General features: G+C 40.3%; 1 protein-coding gene across 1 annotated transcript in view; it reads left to right on the top strand.

The window, feature by feature from the left end:
- The window catches only part of LDLRAD4 (low density lipoprotein receptor class A domain containing 4), a 289,221-nt gene that overhangs the window by 87,957 nt on the left and 182,180 nt on the right, over nt 1-19,084 (top strand). The window contains exon 2 of the mRNA XM_063299069.1: nt 5,002-5,491. Coding sequence (XP_063155139.1) covers nt 5,452-5,491 — 40 coding nt within the window. The 5' untranslated portion in view covers nt 5,002-5,451. The remainder of the gene's footprint in view (nt 1-5,001; nt 5,492-19,084) is intronic.

Raw genomic sequence — 19,084 nt, 5'->3', positions numbered from 1 at the left:
TGTTTTCTTGTAATTCACAGCAACTTGGAGGGAGAGATAGAAATCTTTCAGAACTTTGTGTTCTTGCAGGGATATTTGGAGTTAAGATGAATATGGGCCAAGTTGCTGACAGAAACTCTTGTTTAATTTTCTGTGGTATTTCCTGGGGCCTATTTTCCAGTCACCAGTGTATAGTATTAGACGATTTTAATGAAATACATATATTATTAAAATTGAACATTTACCATCGTTTCTCTTTTATAAAAGAGATTTCTGTAGCATGTAATTGGACATGGAGAGTCTTGTATGTATCAGTCTTGTTTTTTCTAAGGTGCCAGTGCTGTACTCAGTTATTAAAGGAAAAAGAAAGTATAATCTATCTCAGTTTTGTAAACATTTGTGTTATGAACACCCTGCAGCTGATTGTGTCTGCAGTTTTTTGCAGACACTGTTTGCTTGTCTGGGTAATGTTCCATTTGCACTTCTTTATTTAGCGGCCAGACGGAAGATGTTGACTACTGAGACATTGTAAATAAATCAGATTCATTTGTGCAGCATGATTTGGTTTGGATGAGCAAACCATTTTACTTTTCCTAGTAACTTGTATAAGAGTCTTGGATTTTTTTCTCTCTAGATTCATTTGGCTCTTGAATAGCTGCTGGTTATGACAGACACAGTTTTTACACTGCTGACTGATTCATCTTTCCAAGAAGACACAGATTTCTACAGGATTTAAAAAATTATATACGTAGAACCAAAATTTGACCATTAATCAATTCTGTAGATCAACAGTTTCTGTAGTTGTAGTAAAGCTACCTTTACCAAATTAGGTGTTTGTTTCATCTACCTGAATATTTCCCGGCCCCGTCTTGGAGACACCAAACATTGATATTGGGACTTGTTGCAAATGAAGTATATGCTTAACAAAATAAGTAGAAAAGGATGCCTGTGCAGGTGCCTTCACACAAACACACAGAGAGAGAGAGAGAGAGAGGGACTATCCACTAAACAATGCAGGGGACCAGCTTGAATGCAGGTTCAAAAGGTGTGGAGAAATTGGAAAGTAAGTAGGCACTCTGTTATTATGCTGGCCAACTAACACACAAAACCAGGCTTAGGTAGTACAGGAGCTGTTTGCTAATCACTGGAGAGATTTTTAGAATCCCTTGGGGGGAAATGGGTATAAGACAAGCATGGAAATTCTAGGATGTGAGTTACAGATGTTACATTTTAATTTTGCTAGCAAAAATAGTGTGACATGATAGCAATACTGTTGAACATGAATTGATTTTAGATCAAACTGATAAAAAACATTACATTCTGAAGTTTATTGGTCAATATCTTATGAATGCGTCTGAATACGCATAGTCCTATGCCTTTGGACATAGGAGTGTTCATTGATCGATCCGTTTCTCAAGAAGACTTTTTATATCTACCTATGTACTTGCTTGTTAATTTACAAATAAATACTGCTGTATACTTTGGCACCATGGCTACAGCTTGCCAGAAAAAGGAGCTACTGCTTTGTTTATTTCTATGTCTTCAGCATCCCAACAAGAAGTTGTAAGAACAAACAAACAAACAGTGGTTCCTCGGTGTGGGCACGTCATTACTCAGGCTCAGAAAGTACCTTCAGACTACTTGTCCCCACTTCTCTAGCTCCTGGCTTCATGGCTTGAATGCTAGCTTGTTTTCAGGCAGAAAGACAGACTTCCCAACTGTGTTCAGAGTGATATAGCCACTCTTCCCCAACCCACATAAAGCAGTTGTTCAGACATGTTTTGGTTCTTTACATATGGAGTGGCAGTGCCAGAGATTAGTGTGGATGTGCGTTCAAGATTTCTCTGAGAGCTTCTCCTCAATAAGTATTTTAGGTATCGAGGGCCTCAAATCATTTTGTTTTTCTCTTTTTCCGTCTCTTCTTCCTGCCTCAGCCTGGAATGAGGATCTGCTTTGCGTTTTCTGTGTTCTGCGCTTAGTAAATGCATTTTAGTTGAGCCCCTGGGGATTGAAATATTGTTTTACCTGCTATTAAAATGTGTTTTTTTAATCCATTCAATCATGCCCGATTCTCAGAGACTACCCGGACAAGTCCCTGCAGTTTTCTTGGCAAGGTTTTTCAGAAGTGTTTTGCCATTGCCTCCTTCCTAGGGCTGAGAGAGAGTGACTGGCCCAAGGTCAGCCAGCTGGCTTTCTACCTAAGTCAGGACTAGAACTCATGGTCTCCTGGTTCCTAGTCTGGCGCCTTAACCACTACACCAAACTGGCTCATTAAAATGTTATCAAACCTCATAGTGTATATAGTTCACATTCTCCAGCACGAAGCAAGGTTTTATACTGGCATGTCTCTTTACTTTCCTCTCAACACTTTCAAGCTAAGAGCTTGACTCCAGTCAGAATCTGAAGAAAGGGCTGGAGGAAAATTACTTGTTTACATTTGGTTTCAGGCTAAAGATGGTTAGAAGAGAAGAGGCAGAAGTCATCTTCTTTTCCAACAACCAGCAATTGCTGCTAGCTTGGATCTCATAGTGGCGCATCAGCATTCTCGACTGTGGGCAGAGTTTGTTGTTTCTGATAGTGACATTGTTTCAGTCTAGAGGTTCTTATGGCCCTGTCAAATTTTTTGAAATAAATGGCATTCCTGGGTGTTGCTGGCTGAGGATTATTTATTTCTTGGTCAGTGTTTATAAAGCCAAAGTCTGCTTCCAAGTTTTGATTCCTAAAATGTTCTAAAGCATCTTGGCAGTACATCTGCAAATCAATACACTTTTCACAGCAGCTATAATAGCAAGTGAATTTACTGTTGAGAGGAAGACTTTTATTTTCTCACATTCAAACTATTATGTTGTAAGTGCTGAGGAAATGTGATATACTTACAATAAAAATAGTAGCTCAAGAGAAGAATTGTAAGTTATGCATGTCAGATGGAAAGTATGCTTATGTTTACTGGGTAGACTGTCCAGAAAAGCACCAAAATATTCAGAGCTTCAAAAATTAGTCTTTCTCAGCCAAGCTATGAATTCTGAGAATTTTAGTCCTAAGATACCTGCAGGGCAGCAGGTTGGGGACGTCTACATGAGCACCATTCTTTTACCAGTCATCCCAGAAATAGGGCTGTTCAAATCCTTAGAAAGACATGTTTTGGAATGTACAAAGCATGCACAATGCATCTTTTTTCTAGGCTGACGTGACTGCTTTGGAAGCTGATTCTAGCTGTTTCCTCGTGATTGTGCATGCATAGCCACTTTGCTTCATTTTCCTTTATTTTGCAAAATATTAACTAGGCCCATTGCTCTTGCTTTCTGAGTTGAATCCACACAAGTTTGGCCAAATGCTTCACCCAATATATTGCTTGCTTATTGTTATTGGATATTAGTAATCTAGCTATGATGTTATGTAACTTTTAAAAATTTAATATGATTTATTCAATTTAGGCATTGCCTGACTCCAACCAACTCTTGACGGTGTACAATAAAACCAACAACCCCCCCCCCCAGAAAACAATAATTATAAAAGAGTAAAAGAATGCACAACAAAAATCAATGGCATATCTGGTTAACTACACCCAGACACAATCTAGCAGGGGCCCCAGCTACCCCAGTCCAAGGCTTAAGAACATCCAGGTCTTTAAGGCTTTCTGAAATGCCAGCAGGGTGGAACTGGCACATATATCAGGGGGAATCTCATTCCAGACTGCAGGGCTGCGACAGGGAAGGCATGCTTCCGGGGTTCCAATAGATGACGTTGTTTAATTGAAAGGACCCAGAGTCTGCCATCTCTATTGGATTGAACCAATTGGGCTATAATGGTATGTGGGAATGACTTTGGGAGATGGGGAAGATCCACAGCCAGGGTAGCAGTCGGATAAAAGGCAACCTAGCCCTCAGAAGGAATGTGGGAATGGCAAACATCTCAGAAGGAACCCTCCGCAGTTTCTTGGGCTATAAAGGCGACAGAGGAGAAATGTACTTTCAGTCTTGCAACATTCTGTTAATGTAACCTTATAATAAAGTAGAATTAGTTCATCTGGGCATGCTTCCGGTCTTGACTATCTCTCAGGGCTGACATGGGCTGATACTATGGAAAATAAGCTGTCTCTCAAGTAACCAGCTGTATTCTATGTAGGGCTTTATTGGTCATAACCAGCTCCTTGAATTGCACTTGGAAGCATAGAGGTAACCAGTGCAGCTCACAAAGCAGAGGAGTATGGGCGTACTGAGAGATGTCCATTATTGCCCATGCCACTGAATTCTGGACCAGTTGAATCTTTTGAGTGGTCTTCAAGGGCAGCCCCATATAGAGCGCATTGCAATAGTCAAGCTGTAAGGTGACTATAAAATAGTGAATATTATTGTAATACACAGATTTTTATTTTAAAATTTTGGTTGGTTATTTATGCTTCTATTTTTTAAAAAAGTTTAAAACCAAAATGGCAACTAAATATTCCTAGTAAGATTTTTCCTAATATTGTTTTTGATAATTGGGCTTTGAATTGGGCTTTGAGGGAAATGTTGAGTTCTCAGGTCTATTACATGTCCATATTCTAAGATTTTATCTCAAAACGTAAATGTTGAAAGCACAATGTCATATTCAGCTTCCTGTTTTATAATACTTTTATAAAATGAGAATGAGATCTGATAAAATGATAATTACATCTTAGAGCTGAGGGTCTTGATTTTATACTTTTTCCTATTAACTGCAATTTTGTTATTGCGCAGCTGCCCCATTTTACTGGATATGGCTTTTGAAATGTAAATCACATATTCTAAAATGCATATTGACATCATTCAACACTGTCTTTGCATTTCAAAGGCATATGCAGTCATACTTACGTACATCTCAACAACATTCTAACAATCCCCTTTCATGTGTATAATCAATCCCTACTAAATGGGGCTCTGTGTGTGTGTGTGTGTGTGTGTGTGTGTGCGCGCTTGTATGTGCATAAAGTGCTTTTATTCCCTGAATATTGTAGATCTTGCCATAAATCATCTTAAAACATTTTTCTTTTCAATTTTTTAGCCTGCACAAGGAGACAGTGAAGCTCAAAGCAATCCCAGAAAAGAAGTGAAGAGTACCTCTGGCTGACTCGAAGCAAAATGAGCAAACAAGCAAGCAACCAGAACCCTATGATGTTCTCCAAGCAGAGGCTTAGAACTAAATTTTGAACTCTTTTTAATGCATGGAATGGCTGCTATCTTCTTCACAAACACAATGACTGTAATTCTTTGTCAGGACGGTTGATGCACTTGATCTGGACTTGCCATTTGAATTTGAGACACATCCTATTTTCCATAGGTCTTAAAGGACCTGAGAACAGGAGGGAATTGAGGGATGTCAAATGCTGGATTGGGGTAAAAAAATGGACATTCACAAGTGAAGATGGAAGTAACTTGATCTCTTCAACTGTATAAGCTGCCTCTGGAAAGGAAAGGTTAAGACTGGAGTCACACGCTTTAGTGGGACAGCAGTATGCAGGAAGCTGGTTTTCAGGCCACAAATGCTTTCACAGGTAAGGATTTTGTTGTACTGAATTATAATGTAAGGAGTTGAGATATGCAAATCAAAGTCCTGTACTCTTACTTAGCTAAAGTTTATTACAGTTGTATATCAACATCTACTTTTATTGACATGCTTCTGATGAGCAGAATCAGATTAATATCCAACTGGAGAAGTACAGGTAATGACCATTTATTTAACAATGGTCCAATGTTATGACAGCCTCGGAAAAAGTGTTTTATGACCTGTACTGACACTTATGACCATCACAAAATGTTGCGCCATCCCTGCCGTCACGTGATCACAATTTGGGCATTTGGCAGCTGGCTTGCATTTACGACCAGTTACAGCATCCTGTGGTCACGTGATCACGATTTGTGATCTTTTTTGCCAGTTTCCGTCAAAAAAGTCCACTGGATTCGCTTAGTGACTGCTGGGATTCGTTTAATGACTGTTGTAAAAATGGTTGTAAAATCAGGTCCAGTCATGTGGTGACTCATTTAACAACTGCACTGCTTAACAACCAGTTTTCCGGTTCCTATTGTGGTTGTTAAGTGAGGACTGCCTGTATTATTAAATATTTCAGTTAATTTTCACTCAGTGCTATGCGTGAAACATGATAGAGGATAGAAAGTTGTATATGGATTTCCAAAATATTACTTGGTGAATTTGCTTTTCAAATATCAAATGCTAGATGACTTTGTATAGTTGCAAGCTGTTTTTGGTTTAAAAGGTATAATTCATATCTTTTATATTAATCTTGTTAGATTTAATATGGCTATTGAATAACTGGAATAGTACAATATATGCCTTATCAAGGAGCTTTTCAAACTTTGTCAGTTAAAGCTCTTAACCTTTGTCTTTTGGTCAGAAAAGCCTGAGAAACCATGAACATCAGTAAGTGGTGACTCTTTGGACTCCAACAGAGGTTATATGGAAAAACATAGTGGTTATACAGTGTAACTCGTAGGGTCAGACAAAAATTCTTCATATGTGGGTGAACTTGGCAATTTAAATCAGCAAGAGATGCCGGATGTGGTTTGTTTCTCTGTTTTTTTGGTTCAAGGTTTTTGGGAACCCTACAATAAAAGGAAATAAATATCTTTCAGAGTTACAATCATTTTTTCACAGCTTGACTTAGTGAAATTGTAGTAGATACCATAATAGTTTACCAAAGGAAATTTAGACACATTGCTTTAGCAAGCTAAGAATCAATAGAAATTGGTTCTAAAATTCAACTGTATTGTTGAAAGGAAAATCTAAACAACACAGACCTGAACAACTTATAGCAGAACAAATAAATGGTAAATTGTAAAAGATCACCAGTATCTTTAAGTACATCCATGAAGGACATCCATATACTGTTACAAACACTTTCCTCATAATCTGTGTTTACAAATCAAACTGCAGCAGTATTGTTATAGTTTAATATGATTTAGTTGTTTCTAGTGGCAGAGATTTGCTTTTATAAGTGGTGGTAGGTAGGTTGGTTTTGTTATCTTGCAGAATTAACTGGGTGATCTGATTTTCTAAGGGTCCAATCCAGACTGTTGGATTACTGTATTAAGTTCCACTGAAGTTGATGAAACATTGATTTCAATGGAGACTAAGGACAATTAAGTGAATCTGAACCCTAGCAATTAAAAATAAAGAAATGGAGAAGTCCAACTCATCCTGAACTGTTCCACTGAAATTTTGGAAAGTCTATCTTAATGTCTGCATCAGGAATTGTTAGAAGGAGGCATCTCTGCTGTAAATGCCTATATAATAGGACTTTGTCCTTGAGACATTTCCAATCTTTATATGCTTCCTTCAGGGCTGCAATCTGTTTTTTGGCCTAGGTAATTAGGAAAAGAAAACCTTGACCTATATAGCTTAATATGTGTATGCCAATAACTTGCAACAGGTCAAAATTAATCAGTGGGAGTTGGACATAGCTAAGGTTGTTCTGTATCAGACAGAAACCATGTGAAATGTGCCTTAAAGAAAATTGCTGAATAGATCAAAATATTTTCCCATATTCAGAATCTGTAAAGCAATGTATATGATTAGAGACATTGCTGACTGTTAAGAAAAATATGAATTTCCCCAAAGGCTGGTTTCCATTTAACGTGGTACTGTCCTTCTTACTAAAAATAAAACAACCTAGAAGTGGAATGGTAAATGAGATGGAACTTGTATGAAGATTAGAAGGTAAAGATGTACTTGAGTCAAGCTCCTGAAAGAATGCAATTGAGACCACATCCATGAAGTTTTCTTGGCAGTGTTATGGAAGTGGTTTGCCATTGCCTTTTTATCAAATCTTATACTGACTTCTCAGTTTAGCCACAGTCCTAGAATTTATAGGCAGCCCACTTTCCAAGTGCTAAATACAACTGACCCTGCTTAGCTTCCAACATCAGTCAAGGTCAGCTAGGTGATGCCATGTTGAGAAGCAATATAATCTATTTTGCTTTTATATGCTTCCTCCATATAGTTTAATATTTAGGATGATTCTTAAGCTTTGTAAGTTGTGATGAAGTCTCTTGGCTACATAATAAAATTGTGGTAATTTTAATACAAGTAAGTAAGATGGTAGCCTTTGTTATAATGTCACACATTAAAATTATTTCTGCTGTAGGTTACGTAATATTTTGTGCTAACAGTTGTTACTAGATACTATGAACTTCACTTCATATGCACAGAAGAAATTTTCAAAATAAAGAAAATAGAATTACAAACATTAATTAACTAGTGAAGCTGTGGTCTTCAGAAGAGTATTTTAAAAATACATTAGAGTATTTTTATGAACTCTAATATTGCTTGGCTGTGAAAACTGCTACAACAGTTTGGTGTCCTTTTTGGGCCACAATGTTTCTAAAGTTTTGTTAGAAGGCTAACAGAAAGAATAATTCTTTTATTCTTTTATAATAATTGTTCACCCTGATCTAAATAGCTTGCTGAGGGAGGTAGCACAATGCGCACCAGGTAGTTTGGATCGTAACTCTCACCAGTTCCATCCAACATGGCTAATGATCAGAGTTAACAGGTGCTATAAATAAAAAAAAGATCTATAGGGTACTATGTTGCAGTTTTGCAAGCTTTAATCTTCAAAAGATTAATAAATGATTAATCACTGAGAATGTTTAATTTAATTATAGTAGAATATTAAAAGGTTTACATATAAGACTATATATAAAGTGTATTTACTATCACAAATACTATATACTTAATCCAGAATCAGGTTTCCTTATGCAGCCCACCATGGAAATTTACGAAGGAAGAATACAAAATGAATAATCTCTCCCACTGTCGTTTCTCAGCATACTGTCTGTTTCTGGTGGAACATTCATGATTAGAAAATACATCCTGTGTTCTTGATACCTGGATATTTTAGTTAAACCTTGTTCAAGCATCCCTTTTATTAACGAACAGAAATGGCTAAGCTTTAGGATTTTAAGCCATTCATGCTTTATTTGCAAGTTAAGAATTTTGTGATATTTGATGGAAGACCAGTATTATTTCCCAAAAGAAATTCCATTGCTCACCAATTGTGACAAATACAAGTTGTGCATATGAGAGGAACTGGGTCTCAGTGGTAGTTCATGCTTTGTATGTCAAAGGTCCCAAGTTTAATCTTTGACATCTCCTGGTTACTCTAGAAAAGTTTACTTCCTGACAGTGGGAACGCTACTGTTTATCAGTATAGACAATACTGAGCTAGGCAGACTGACGGTATGACTCAGTAGATTGGAACATCCTGTGTTCCTTTCACAACTTTGTATAAGTGCAAATCCAGCTGGCAATGCTTTAAAGCATCCAAAGATACTGTTGAGGGGACTATAATTATGAGGAGGCAGTGACAGAGTGAAAAAAATGGCAGCAAATGATATAGCATAGTCTGCAAATCCCTAAAGAGCTCTGCTATTATGGACCAGTCTAAATAAGGAAGAAGAAGAAAAAAGAACAGATTAGCTGTTTGTGAGTAAAATGGCGATAGGTTGCTAGAAAATTTTCAGATGTTTATGAGTTAACAGTGTAATTGTTTCGAACTGTCTGCTTTCGGTATCTTTAGTAAATTCATTCAGTTTCTGTTCCCATCAGATGCAAAATGACAGTTGAAGTGTCAGCTCCTCTGCTGATCACTGAACAAAATGTTGTGAAAGTTCCCTTTTGCTTACAACTTTCTATACCACACAATCCTAGTGGCTTTGGATGACTTACAAAAATATGCTCAGTTAATACAATAATAAAACTCTAGAAGCCCAGTCTGTAAACTCTGATATGGAGGATGCTTGCTTCAACTCCAGAAGCTGTTTATTCCTTAAAGTTGGCCCAGCCTGAATAGATGACAAAGATAAAATAATTGCCGATGATGAATTCAGGCAACTTTAAATTTCTCAGAATAATTTTTCCAGAGCAGCTTTTCCCAAGCTAGTGTTCTCCAGATGTGTCTGGTAATGAGAGTTGTTAGTCCTAAACAAATTGGAGACAATTGTTCTGGAACTTCAGAAGAATTAGCATATTATGTTCAGATGTTAAAAATGAACTATTATTTAAAAGCACACGTGCATGCTTTTAAATAATATTGCTGGAATGTGTGGTTCCAAAGACACAAATCTCTGAGCTAAACTTTCTGAGATAAATCATGAAGAAAAGCATTGATGGAAATTGTATCATATTTTGTGTAGAATGTTTATGTTTAGAAAGTTTTTTCTACCACAAAAGAAAAAAAAATGACTACCCATTTTTCCTGATGTAAGTTTTTCTCATAAGAAATACATGAGTGTGCTCATATCTTTTAATTTTTTTATAATGGACCACAGTATTGTGAAGGAGTTTCCTGTTGTCTACTCTGATTGTCAGGTTAATTTTATTAGCGATTTTAAAATCATAATGATATGTTCAACACTGATGTTCTCAGAAAAGTTTATATGCAAATTTAATAGAATTATTAAAATATAATATCATGATGTGTAAATCCAGCCATTGTGGTCTATATGTTATGGTTTATGCTTTAATGTAATATATGAATGAAACCAATGTCAGTTGACCAAACTAAAAGTAGTGCAATAAAATGTGATCTTGGACAGTGGATGAAGCCAGAAGGTATATGCCTTCCCAGAGAAGCCAAAGCTCTCAATTCAGGTTTATTTGAGATTAAGCTGCATTGAGCTTGGCAAACTTATTGCTGAGCAAACATTTATGAGGTCAGACTGAAAGTGACTGTAAAAGTATCCCTTCGTTGGCAGAGAGATGGTCATCTTTAGATTAACTCTATTATAATATAAAACAGGTACTACTTTTTTTTAATAAAAGAAAATGGCAAGAATAATTGACTGTGTCTAGATTTTTGTGAACAGATGGTATAGAGGAAAGAACAGAGAAACTCCAGGGAAGTGTGAGCTGTCCACTGAGCCTTTTCCTTCTGTTCTGGTTCTGACTTTCCCAATGTGGCGTTGTCTAATTCTGCAGCATTGACTTTTTTGAAACTAAGAGATGGCCAGTTTTCTGGCTGCTTTGACATTTGTTTTCTCATTCAAGTTCCTCCCATATGATTTAAGGGGCACTCATATAGGGAGCTTGCTAGCGTAAATGCAGAATTCAGTATTTTTTTTCCCTATAAAAAGATGAGCACAGTTACAAAGAATTTGTCGTTGCAATAAACATCTTTGCACAACCAGTGCTTCTGAGACCAACGTTCGTAAAACTGATTAGTACACAGTCAGTGGAACATGGATACGTTATATGTTGGCTATGAGAGTGGGACATGGAACTTTGTAAACAGGGCAGATAGTGGCTCAGAAAAGCATGAAATATTTGTTTAGGATATGAGCGATTCAGAAATTGTATGTTTATCCTGGAGGCTTAGACTATACAAACCCGTAATTTATATTGGCGAAAGATGAATATGCAGCCTGGATGTGTATTCAATCAGTGCCGGAGTTAAATGGAAAAACTTGAAATTGCAAATGACGCACTGTTTCCCTCTCCTGCATCTTATTATATTTGAGTTGTTTATCTTGAAAGAGATGATCTGTATATTTTTTTACAAATATTGTTTCAGTTGTTCCAGGCAAGACATTGGACAGACATGGGACCTTCCAGTAAAATGAAAAAAATAGTTCAGTACAATCTCCACTGCAGCTTATTTTAAAAAATCAGTTCTGTCCAGGAAGAAATGAATGTTTTCCTTGTTGAAGAAAAATGATTTCCTTGCCAGAATAATACTGTGCTGAAAAAGTCCATTTCATTTCATATATTAGTGGAGAGAAGATACAGCTTTTTGTAGCAAATATGGTTGTAAAAGCTAGAATGGATTAATGTATTGAATGATATGAGATGCAGTTATTTATTTATTTATGGTATGCGTATAATTAATATTAAATTGTTTTTCAGAAAATTTGTTCACAAGTGATGGGGTTAAAATGAGAATCCTTCTGGTGTATCATGTGATCTTCCTTTGGTTGATGGCTAGCCTTTGTGGTGACGGTGAAGAAGCAGATGTTTATACAGATAGAATGCTCAATCACTGTTGGTTCTATTTTAGAAGTTATGCATAGGTTAATAGAGATAGGTTAAAATTGGGGTGACAGCTGAGTATTATTAATAATTTTTACAGAAGGTTGAGCCTTGTGCCCTTGCATAGAGAACATGGAGCATGTTTCCAGTATATCTAACTGTCATGTTCACTGTTTCAATGTACAGTATACATCGTAACATTTCACATGCCATGGCGCTGACGCACATTTCTGTTTGGGAGGGAGCTGCTGTGAAACCTTGTACCAAGCTCTGTATCTGTGTTCATTACAGTGGAATGTGTTTGGGTTATGTTCTCTGTTCAAGGACTTTTCCCGCAGACCATCAGAAGCCGTTTGGAGCACCTGGGATTGTGAACTTGGGAAGATTCTATGGGGGGAGGGATCTCATTTGCACCGAGGGTTTTTAGTTTGCATTTGGTGCACTTTTATCATTCTCAGCTTTCTTTGTGATCCTGCACACTATTCTTTAATAAATCAGATATCTTTGAATTCCTGCTTATGAGTCTGATAGTGTTTTAGAATAGGCAACCATTACATAAAGCTGAGAATCACCAAAGTTGTACCATTAGCTCCTACCAAGGTTAGTTTCTTGTGAGGGAAAATAGTTAACGATGGCCGAGTCCAAGCTCATGACTGGGGACTTGAGGAGACGGCTAGCTTGATGCCTGAGTTGACGGTCAAGAGCGGAGAACTGAGCCTCACCCAGAACCTTCAGGGATGAAGGATGAGTCGAGTTCCAGTCCTGAGGTGGAGGAATTTGACGATGGGAGAGAACCAGAGCAACCGGCACCCAGCGAATTGCTTGCAGAGTTGATCACCTGGGATGAAGTGGGAGACCCCCAGCCAGGGACGTCCTGGGCGTCCTGGAAGTATTGGTTCCCGCTAACCCCAGACAAAGAATCTACTACGGTGTCCACAGAGAGAAAGCCGAACACGCGATGGAGAGAGGACTCTCAAACCCCTGAGAGACTAAGAGTGGTGGAAGCCAAAATAGAATCGATAGAGTATATGTTAAGAAACCTGTCTCTATCACTGGAGGAGCAGGGGAGATGTGGAGGAGACCCCAGCTTCCTGCAACCATCCCCCATCCTCCCATCTGGGCTGCCGGCGGAGCGGGGCCAGAGACGGCTCCAGGATGAATCTCCACCCCACAGGGCTCGATCACCAGTGTCCCCACCCCGAAGAGGGAAAGCTAATGTAACCTGGGGCCCAACCACTCAAGTAGCTGCCGATTCCGCTCCAACTGGAGTGGGGGTGAGAGACTTTCCTGTCAAGTTTGGTGGGGATCCAACAAAGTTATCTTTCTTTTTAACTAATGCTAAAAGTTACATGAGGCAGTTTGGAGCATACTTCCCTTCCGAAGAGGCTAAGATAACTGCCATTGCCACCAAGTTGAAGGGTTGAGCAGCTGACTGGTATGTTCAATTAAGTGATGCTGACTCCCCTGCACTTGATCATTTTGATGAATTCATGTGGGCATTAAAGCTGCATTTTGAGGATCCTCTGGCCAAGGCAAGAGCTAAGCAGGTGCTGAAGGATCTTACCCAGGGCCAAATGTCCATAGCTGATTACGCCCTAGAGTTTAAGGCTCTAGCTGGGAAAATCCCCGACTGGTCTCAGTCAACCTTAATAGAACAGTTTAAAGAAGCACTCAACTGGGATGTCCTATGGTGGGCGTTGTGTAGAGACGACCCAGAGTCATTGTACGAATGGATCTGTCTGGCAGGCAAGGCTGAGCATGCTCAGCATACCTTCATGCACACTAGAAGATCTGAAAGACCACCCGCCACCATGAGGGGACCCCAAAGTGCTGCGACTGCTGCCCAGCCAAGCTATAGAGCCTGGGATGAGGAGAGAGATAGGTGCTATGCGAGGGGTCAGTGTCTCCGATGCGGAAAGGAACAGTATCGAGCAGCTGATTCCCGAAAGCCAAGGCTGGGGATCGAGTGGGGAAGCCGCCGGCTAAATCGCCCCCCCCTCGCAGCGGATGACAGCAGCCAAGGGTGCAGCCGACGCTGAGGAAATATTTTACTTCTCGGGAGAGACTGAAGACGACTCTAAGGAACTGGCGGGAAACGCCAGCCACCTGCCATGAAGAGCACCTGCGGGCAGGTGGAGGAGGATGGGCGCGAAGATGCTATGGTGAGTGCTGACTGTCCCACTTTAGGAGTAAAAGTGAAATTAGGCTCCCACACGAAAACTGCAGAGGTCTGGGCTTTGGTTGACTCTGGGTGTTCCAGGTGTTTAATTCACCCTGATTTGGTTGCTGCTTTGGACTTGCCTAGCTTTCCCCTCCAGCAGCCTTTGATCTTCACTCAGTTGGATGGTTCAACGGCAGGGGGGGCAGCAACCCATTTCACTGGAACTGTCGCAATGCAAATGGGTAGCCACTGTGAGACTTTGAAATTCGTTGTAGCACCTGTTGGCAATCCCTTGGTAATTCTGAGGATCCCCTGGTTGACCTATCGAAGCCCATATATAAACTGGGAACACAGAACTGTGACTTTTAAAGATGGATTTTACCAAGCTCCTGCAGCAGAGAGAGCTGCACGTGCGGGGGTTGGAAGGGCTGCGATCGCCTTGCCGCGCCCTACCTTGGCACATTTAGAAGGCTTGCTCGATCGATACCAAGACTTTGCAGACATATTTGGGGAAATGGAAGCAGATCAGGTACCCCCCCACCGGAAAACTGACTGCGCAATAGAGTTGGTTCCCAATGCTCAATTGCCCAAGCCAAAAATTTACCCAATGACTCAGAAGGAGCTTGAGGCATTACAGGACTTCATTGATAAAAATCTGTCAAGGGGATTTATTGAACCTGCTAATTCCCCAGTTGGGGCCCCTGTGCTATTCCGGGAAAAGAAAGATGGCACGCTTCAACTCTGTACGGACTATTGAGGGTTAAATTCTGTCTCAATTCTCAACAAGTACCCTCTTCCGCTCATGAAGGACATGTTAGCTCATTTGTCAAAGGGCAAGATTTTCTCCAAGCTTGATCTTCGCGAAGCCTATTTCTGCATCCGCATATGAGCTGGGGATGAGTGGAAAACTGCTTTTAATTGCCCACTGGTTTCATTTCAGTACAAAGTCCTTCCTTTTGGGTTAGCAGGGGCACCCGGGGTCTTCATGCAGTTGATTAATGAAGTTTTACATGCTCATTTGTTTAAAGGGGTCCTGGTTTACTTAGATGATGTTCTCATTTACACTGAAACCGAGGAGGAACACAAACGCCTCCTCAAACAGGTGTTACACAAGCTTAGAGATGCCAAACTCTATGCCAAACTTTCCAAATGTGAATTCCACAAGACCCAACTTGACTATCTGGGCTATCGGGTGCCTGACAAGGGAATTGAAATGGACCCTGCAAAAATTCAGGCGATTTTAAGTTGGGAACATCTCCACACCCAGAGGCAATTGCAAAGTTTCCTCGGGTTCAGTAATTATTATTGCCAATTTATCCAGGGGTTTGCTGAGATTGCCTTGCCCCTCACTGATTTACTCTGTACCAAGGGCTTGGGGGAGACACACAAGGTAAAACATCCTGGAGCAGTGCTGAATTGGACGCCTGAATGCCAGGCAGCGTTTGAAAAACTGAAATCCATTTTCACTGCTGAGCCTATTCTACAGCACCCCGATCCCGAACGCCCCTTTGTGGTCCAAGTTGATGCTTCTGACTCCTCAGTTGGGGCTATTTTGTTACAGGGAGATTCTGAAAATCACTTAAAACCCTGCGCTTATCTGTCCAGGAAATTTTCTGAAACCGAGCTCTGTTGGCATGTTTGGGAAAAGGAGGCGTTTGCTGTAAAAGCCGCTTTGGAAGCCTGGCATCACTTCCTGGACGGCGCTAAATGCCCTTTCGAGGTTTGGACCGATCACAGGAATTTGGAAGCCCTCTGCACCCCCCGGTGTCTCAGTTCTAAACAAATTTGCTGGGCTCAGTTTTTCAGTCGTTTCAACTTCCAGTTAAAATCTATCCCAGGAAAGAAAAACTTTCTGGCCGATGCTTTGTCATGTTTACCTCAGGATTTTGACCAGGGGGCAGATGTGGTTGGGACTGTTCTCACTGAACCACAACTGGGTTTGGTTGCTGTCACTCGGAGCCAGACCCATGCGCAGAGAACCCCGCCCCCAGCCCAGTCTGGGAAGCGGAAAGTGCAAGTTCCTTGTCAGTTACAGAAGGACTTTCTCCAGGCGCTGAAATCTGACACTTGGTTGCTAGCTAATAGAGACACTGTTTCTTTTGAAAACGGTCTGGCGTGGGTGGAACACGGCCTTTATGTGCCTGAAACTTTAAGAGCTGATGTTTTGCAGTGTTCCCATGATGATAAACTTGCTGGACACTTTGGTTTTGTCAAAACCTTGCATTTGGTTCACCGTCAATTCTGGTGGCCAACCTTGAGACGTGATGTAAAAGACTATGTTGCTTCCTGTCCTGTTTGTGCCATGTCAAAATGAAAAGGGGGGAAACCACAGGGGCTTCTACAGCCAGTGGCCAGCCCATCCCGTCCCTGGGACAAGATTTCTATGGATTTTATTGTGGATCTTTCTCCCAGTCAGAAGAAAACTGTAATTTGGGTTGTAAAATACTTTTTCTCCAAACAAGCACATTTCATTCCATGTGCATCCATCCCATCAGCCCCGCAATTGGCACGCCTATTTCTCTACCACATCTACTGCCTCCACAGTAGCCCCTCCCATTTGGTCAGTGACCGCGGGACACAGCTTACTTCCCAGTTTTGGAAATCATTTTTCAATTTGATTGTCACCAAACAAGCACTGTCCACGTCTTCCCATCCTGAGACTGACGGTTCTACTGAGATTTTAAACTCCACTCTTGAACAGTTTCTTAGAGCATACATTAACTACCATCAGGATGATTGGGTGGAGTTATTATCTTTTGCTGAAGTGGCTTACAACAATGCTGTCCACCAAAGTACCAGACAAACCCCTTTTTGTGTGGTTTCTGGTCACGACTTTGTTCCCATCCCTGAATTGCCACAGCCCCCTTCCCAAACATATTCTGCATCTGACTGGGCTGTTAAGCTGTCTGATTCCTGGCTGGTAATTCAACAAGCTTTGGCTGATGCCCAGGCTGCTTACAAGTTCCAATCCGATAAGCATCGTTCCTTACAACACGACTTCAAGGTTGGAGATCAGGTGTATCTATCTACCAAATTTATCAAGTCACCACAACCCTCTAAAAAACTTGCTCCAAAATTCATTGGTCCTTTCCCTATTGTTGCTCTTATCAATCTAGTTACTGTTAAATTGGACCTGCCTCACAATTTGAAACGCTTGCACCCTGTTTTCCATTGCAGCTTGCTCAAGCCTGTGCACCACTCCTCCTGCTGGCATCCTCAACCTCCCCCTCCTGCTCCAATCATGATTGACGGCCAACAGCACTTTGAGGTCAAGGAGGTCGTTGATTCTCACAAGCTTTGGGGCACCCTGCAGTATCTGGTCTGATGGAAACACTTTTCTCATCCTGAATGGGTGTCTGCCCGCCATGTTAATGCTCCTGATTTAGTTCGCCGTTTCCACCTTGCTTACCCTTTGAAGCCTGCTGCTTAGTGTTTTCTTTCTTTTGGGGGGGCAGTATGTCATGTTCACTGTTTCAATGTACAGTATACATCGTAACATTTCACATGCCATGGCGCTGACGCGCGTTTCTGTTTGGGAGGGAGCTGCTGTGAAACCTTGTACCAAGCTCTGTATCTGTATTCATTACAATGGAATGTGTTTGGGTTATGTTCTTTGTTCAAGGACTTTTCCCGCAGACCATCAGAAACCGTTAGGAGCACCTGGGATTGTGAACTTGGGAAGATTCTACGGGGGGAGGGATTTCATTCGCACCGAGGGTTTTTAGTTTGTATTTGGTGCGCTTTTATCATTCTCAGCTTTCTTGGTGATCCTGCACACTATTCTTTAATAAATCAGATATCTTTGAATTCCTGCTTATGAGTCTGATAGTGTTTTAGAATAGGCAACCATTACACTAACATTCTGACACAAGAATGTCTGAATATACAGAATTCGTTTTTACAATTGAAATGGAACAACAGTGAATTTGTACAATAATGATAATCAGGAGTCACACTGAGTTGGGTGGCCATTTAAATATTCTAAATAAATAAATAATTCAGTTCAGTAAGGAATTTTAGCCTGTTCAAAAAGATTAGTAATCTTTAAAGTTTTGTTTTATTTTGTTTCTCTTGCCCAAGTTACTTAGAAAGATTTGCTAGACTGGCGACTTTATGTGGGGCTCCTAATTATCTACTTGTAGCATATTATAAGCTGGATTACTTTGGTGGATTTGTACTGATACATATTGTTACACAGTCCCATAAACTCTGAAATGGTAGTTTTTCATATGATAATATATTTGACGATCCTAGGATGGAGCTTATAAATCATTTAAATCATTTTAAAAATGATTTTTAAAACCTTTTCAGTCTTGTAGTTCTGTGTCTGAAAATGAAAAAGCTTCCATTAGATAGGATAGGATAGGATAAACTTTTATTGTCATTCCACTATATACCAAAGTGTACATTAAAATGAAATTTTGTTGCAGTTGGCTCGAGCAATAAAATAAGTATACCATAATTACTATAGTATGTAATATATACATTATTCTTGAACCATTCCACTCCTCTAATCTTTATCCCTAATAAATATCAGTTGGTACACCATCTGCTGTTATTATAAATGCATATACCACCACCTTGAGTTTTCCCACTGAGAGCGTGGCTCCTACCCTGTAGGTACATTGTCAGCCCCTCCACGCTGACTGCGTCCTCAGGAACAGATGACCTCAGCCATGTCTCTGTCAGAACTACAACACAACAGTCTCTCACCTCACACCTTGCTGCAAAATCCAACCTCAGACAATCCATTTTGGTCTCCAAAGAGCAGACATTACTAAACAAGATGGATGGAAGCGGTGTTCTATGTGGATTAGCCTTCAGCCTTGCCGTCAGTCCTCCCCGGCTCCTCTGCCTTTACTTTCTGTCATACCGCCTCTGCCTCGTCCTCGTCCTCGTCCTCCTCCTCCAAAAACAGCCAGTACTAGTAAGAGGCCCTGCCAC

The sequence above is a fragment of the Candoia aspera genome, chromosome 3, assembly GCF_035149785.1.
Source record: "Candoia aspera isolate rCanAsp1 chromosome 3, rCanAsp1.hap2, whole genome shotgun sequence".
NCBI classification, from domain to species: domain Eukaryota; kingdom Metazoa; phylum Chordata; class Lepidosauria; order Squamata; family Boidae; genus Candoia; species Candoia aspera.
Note: the sequence above shows the minus strand (reverse complement) of the source record. Positions and strands in the feature narration are given on the sequence as shown.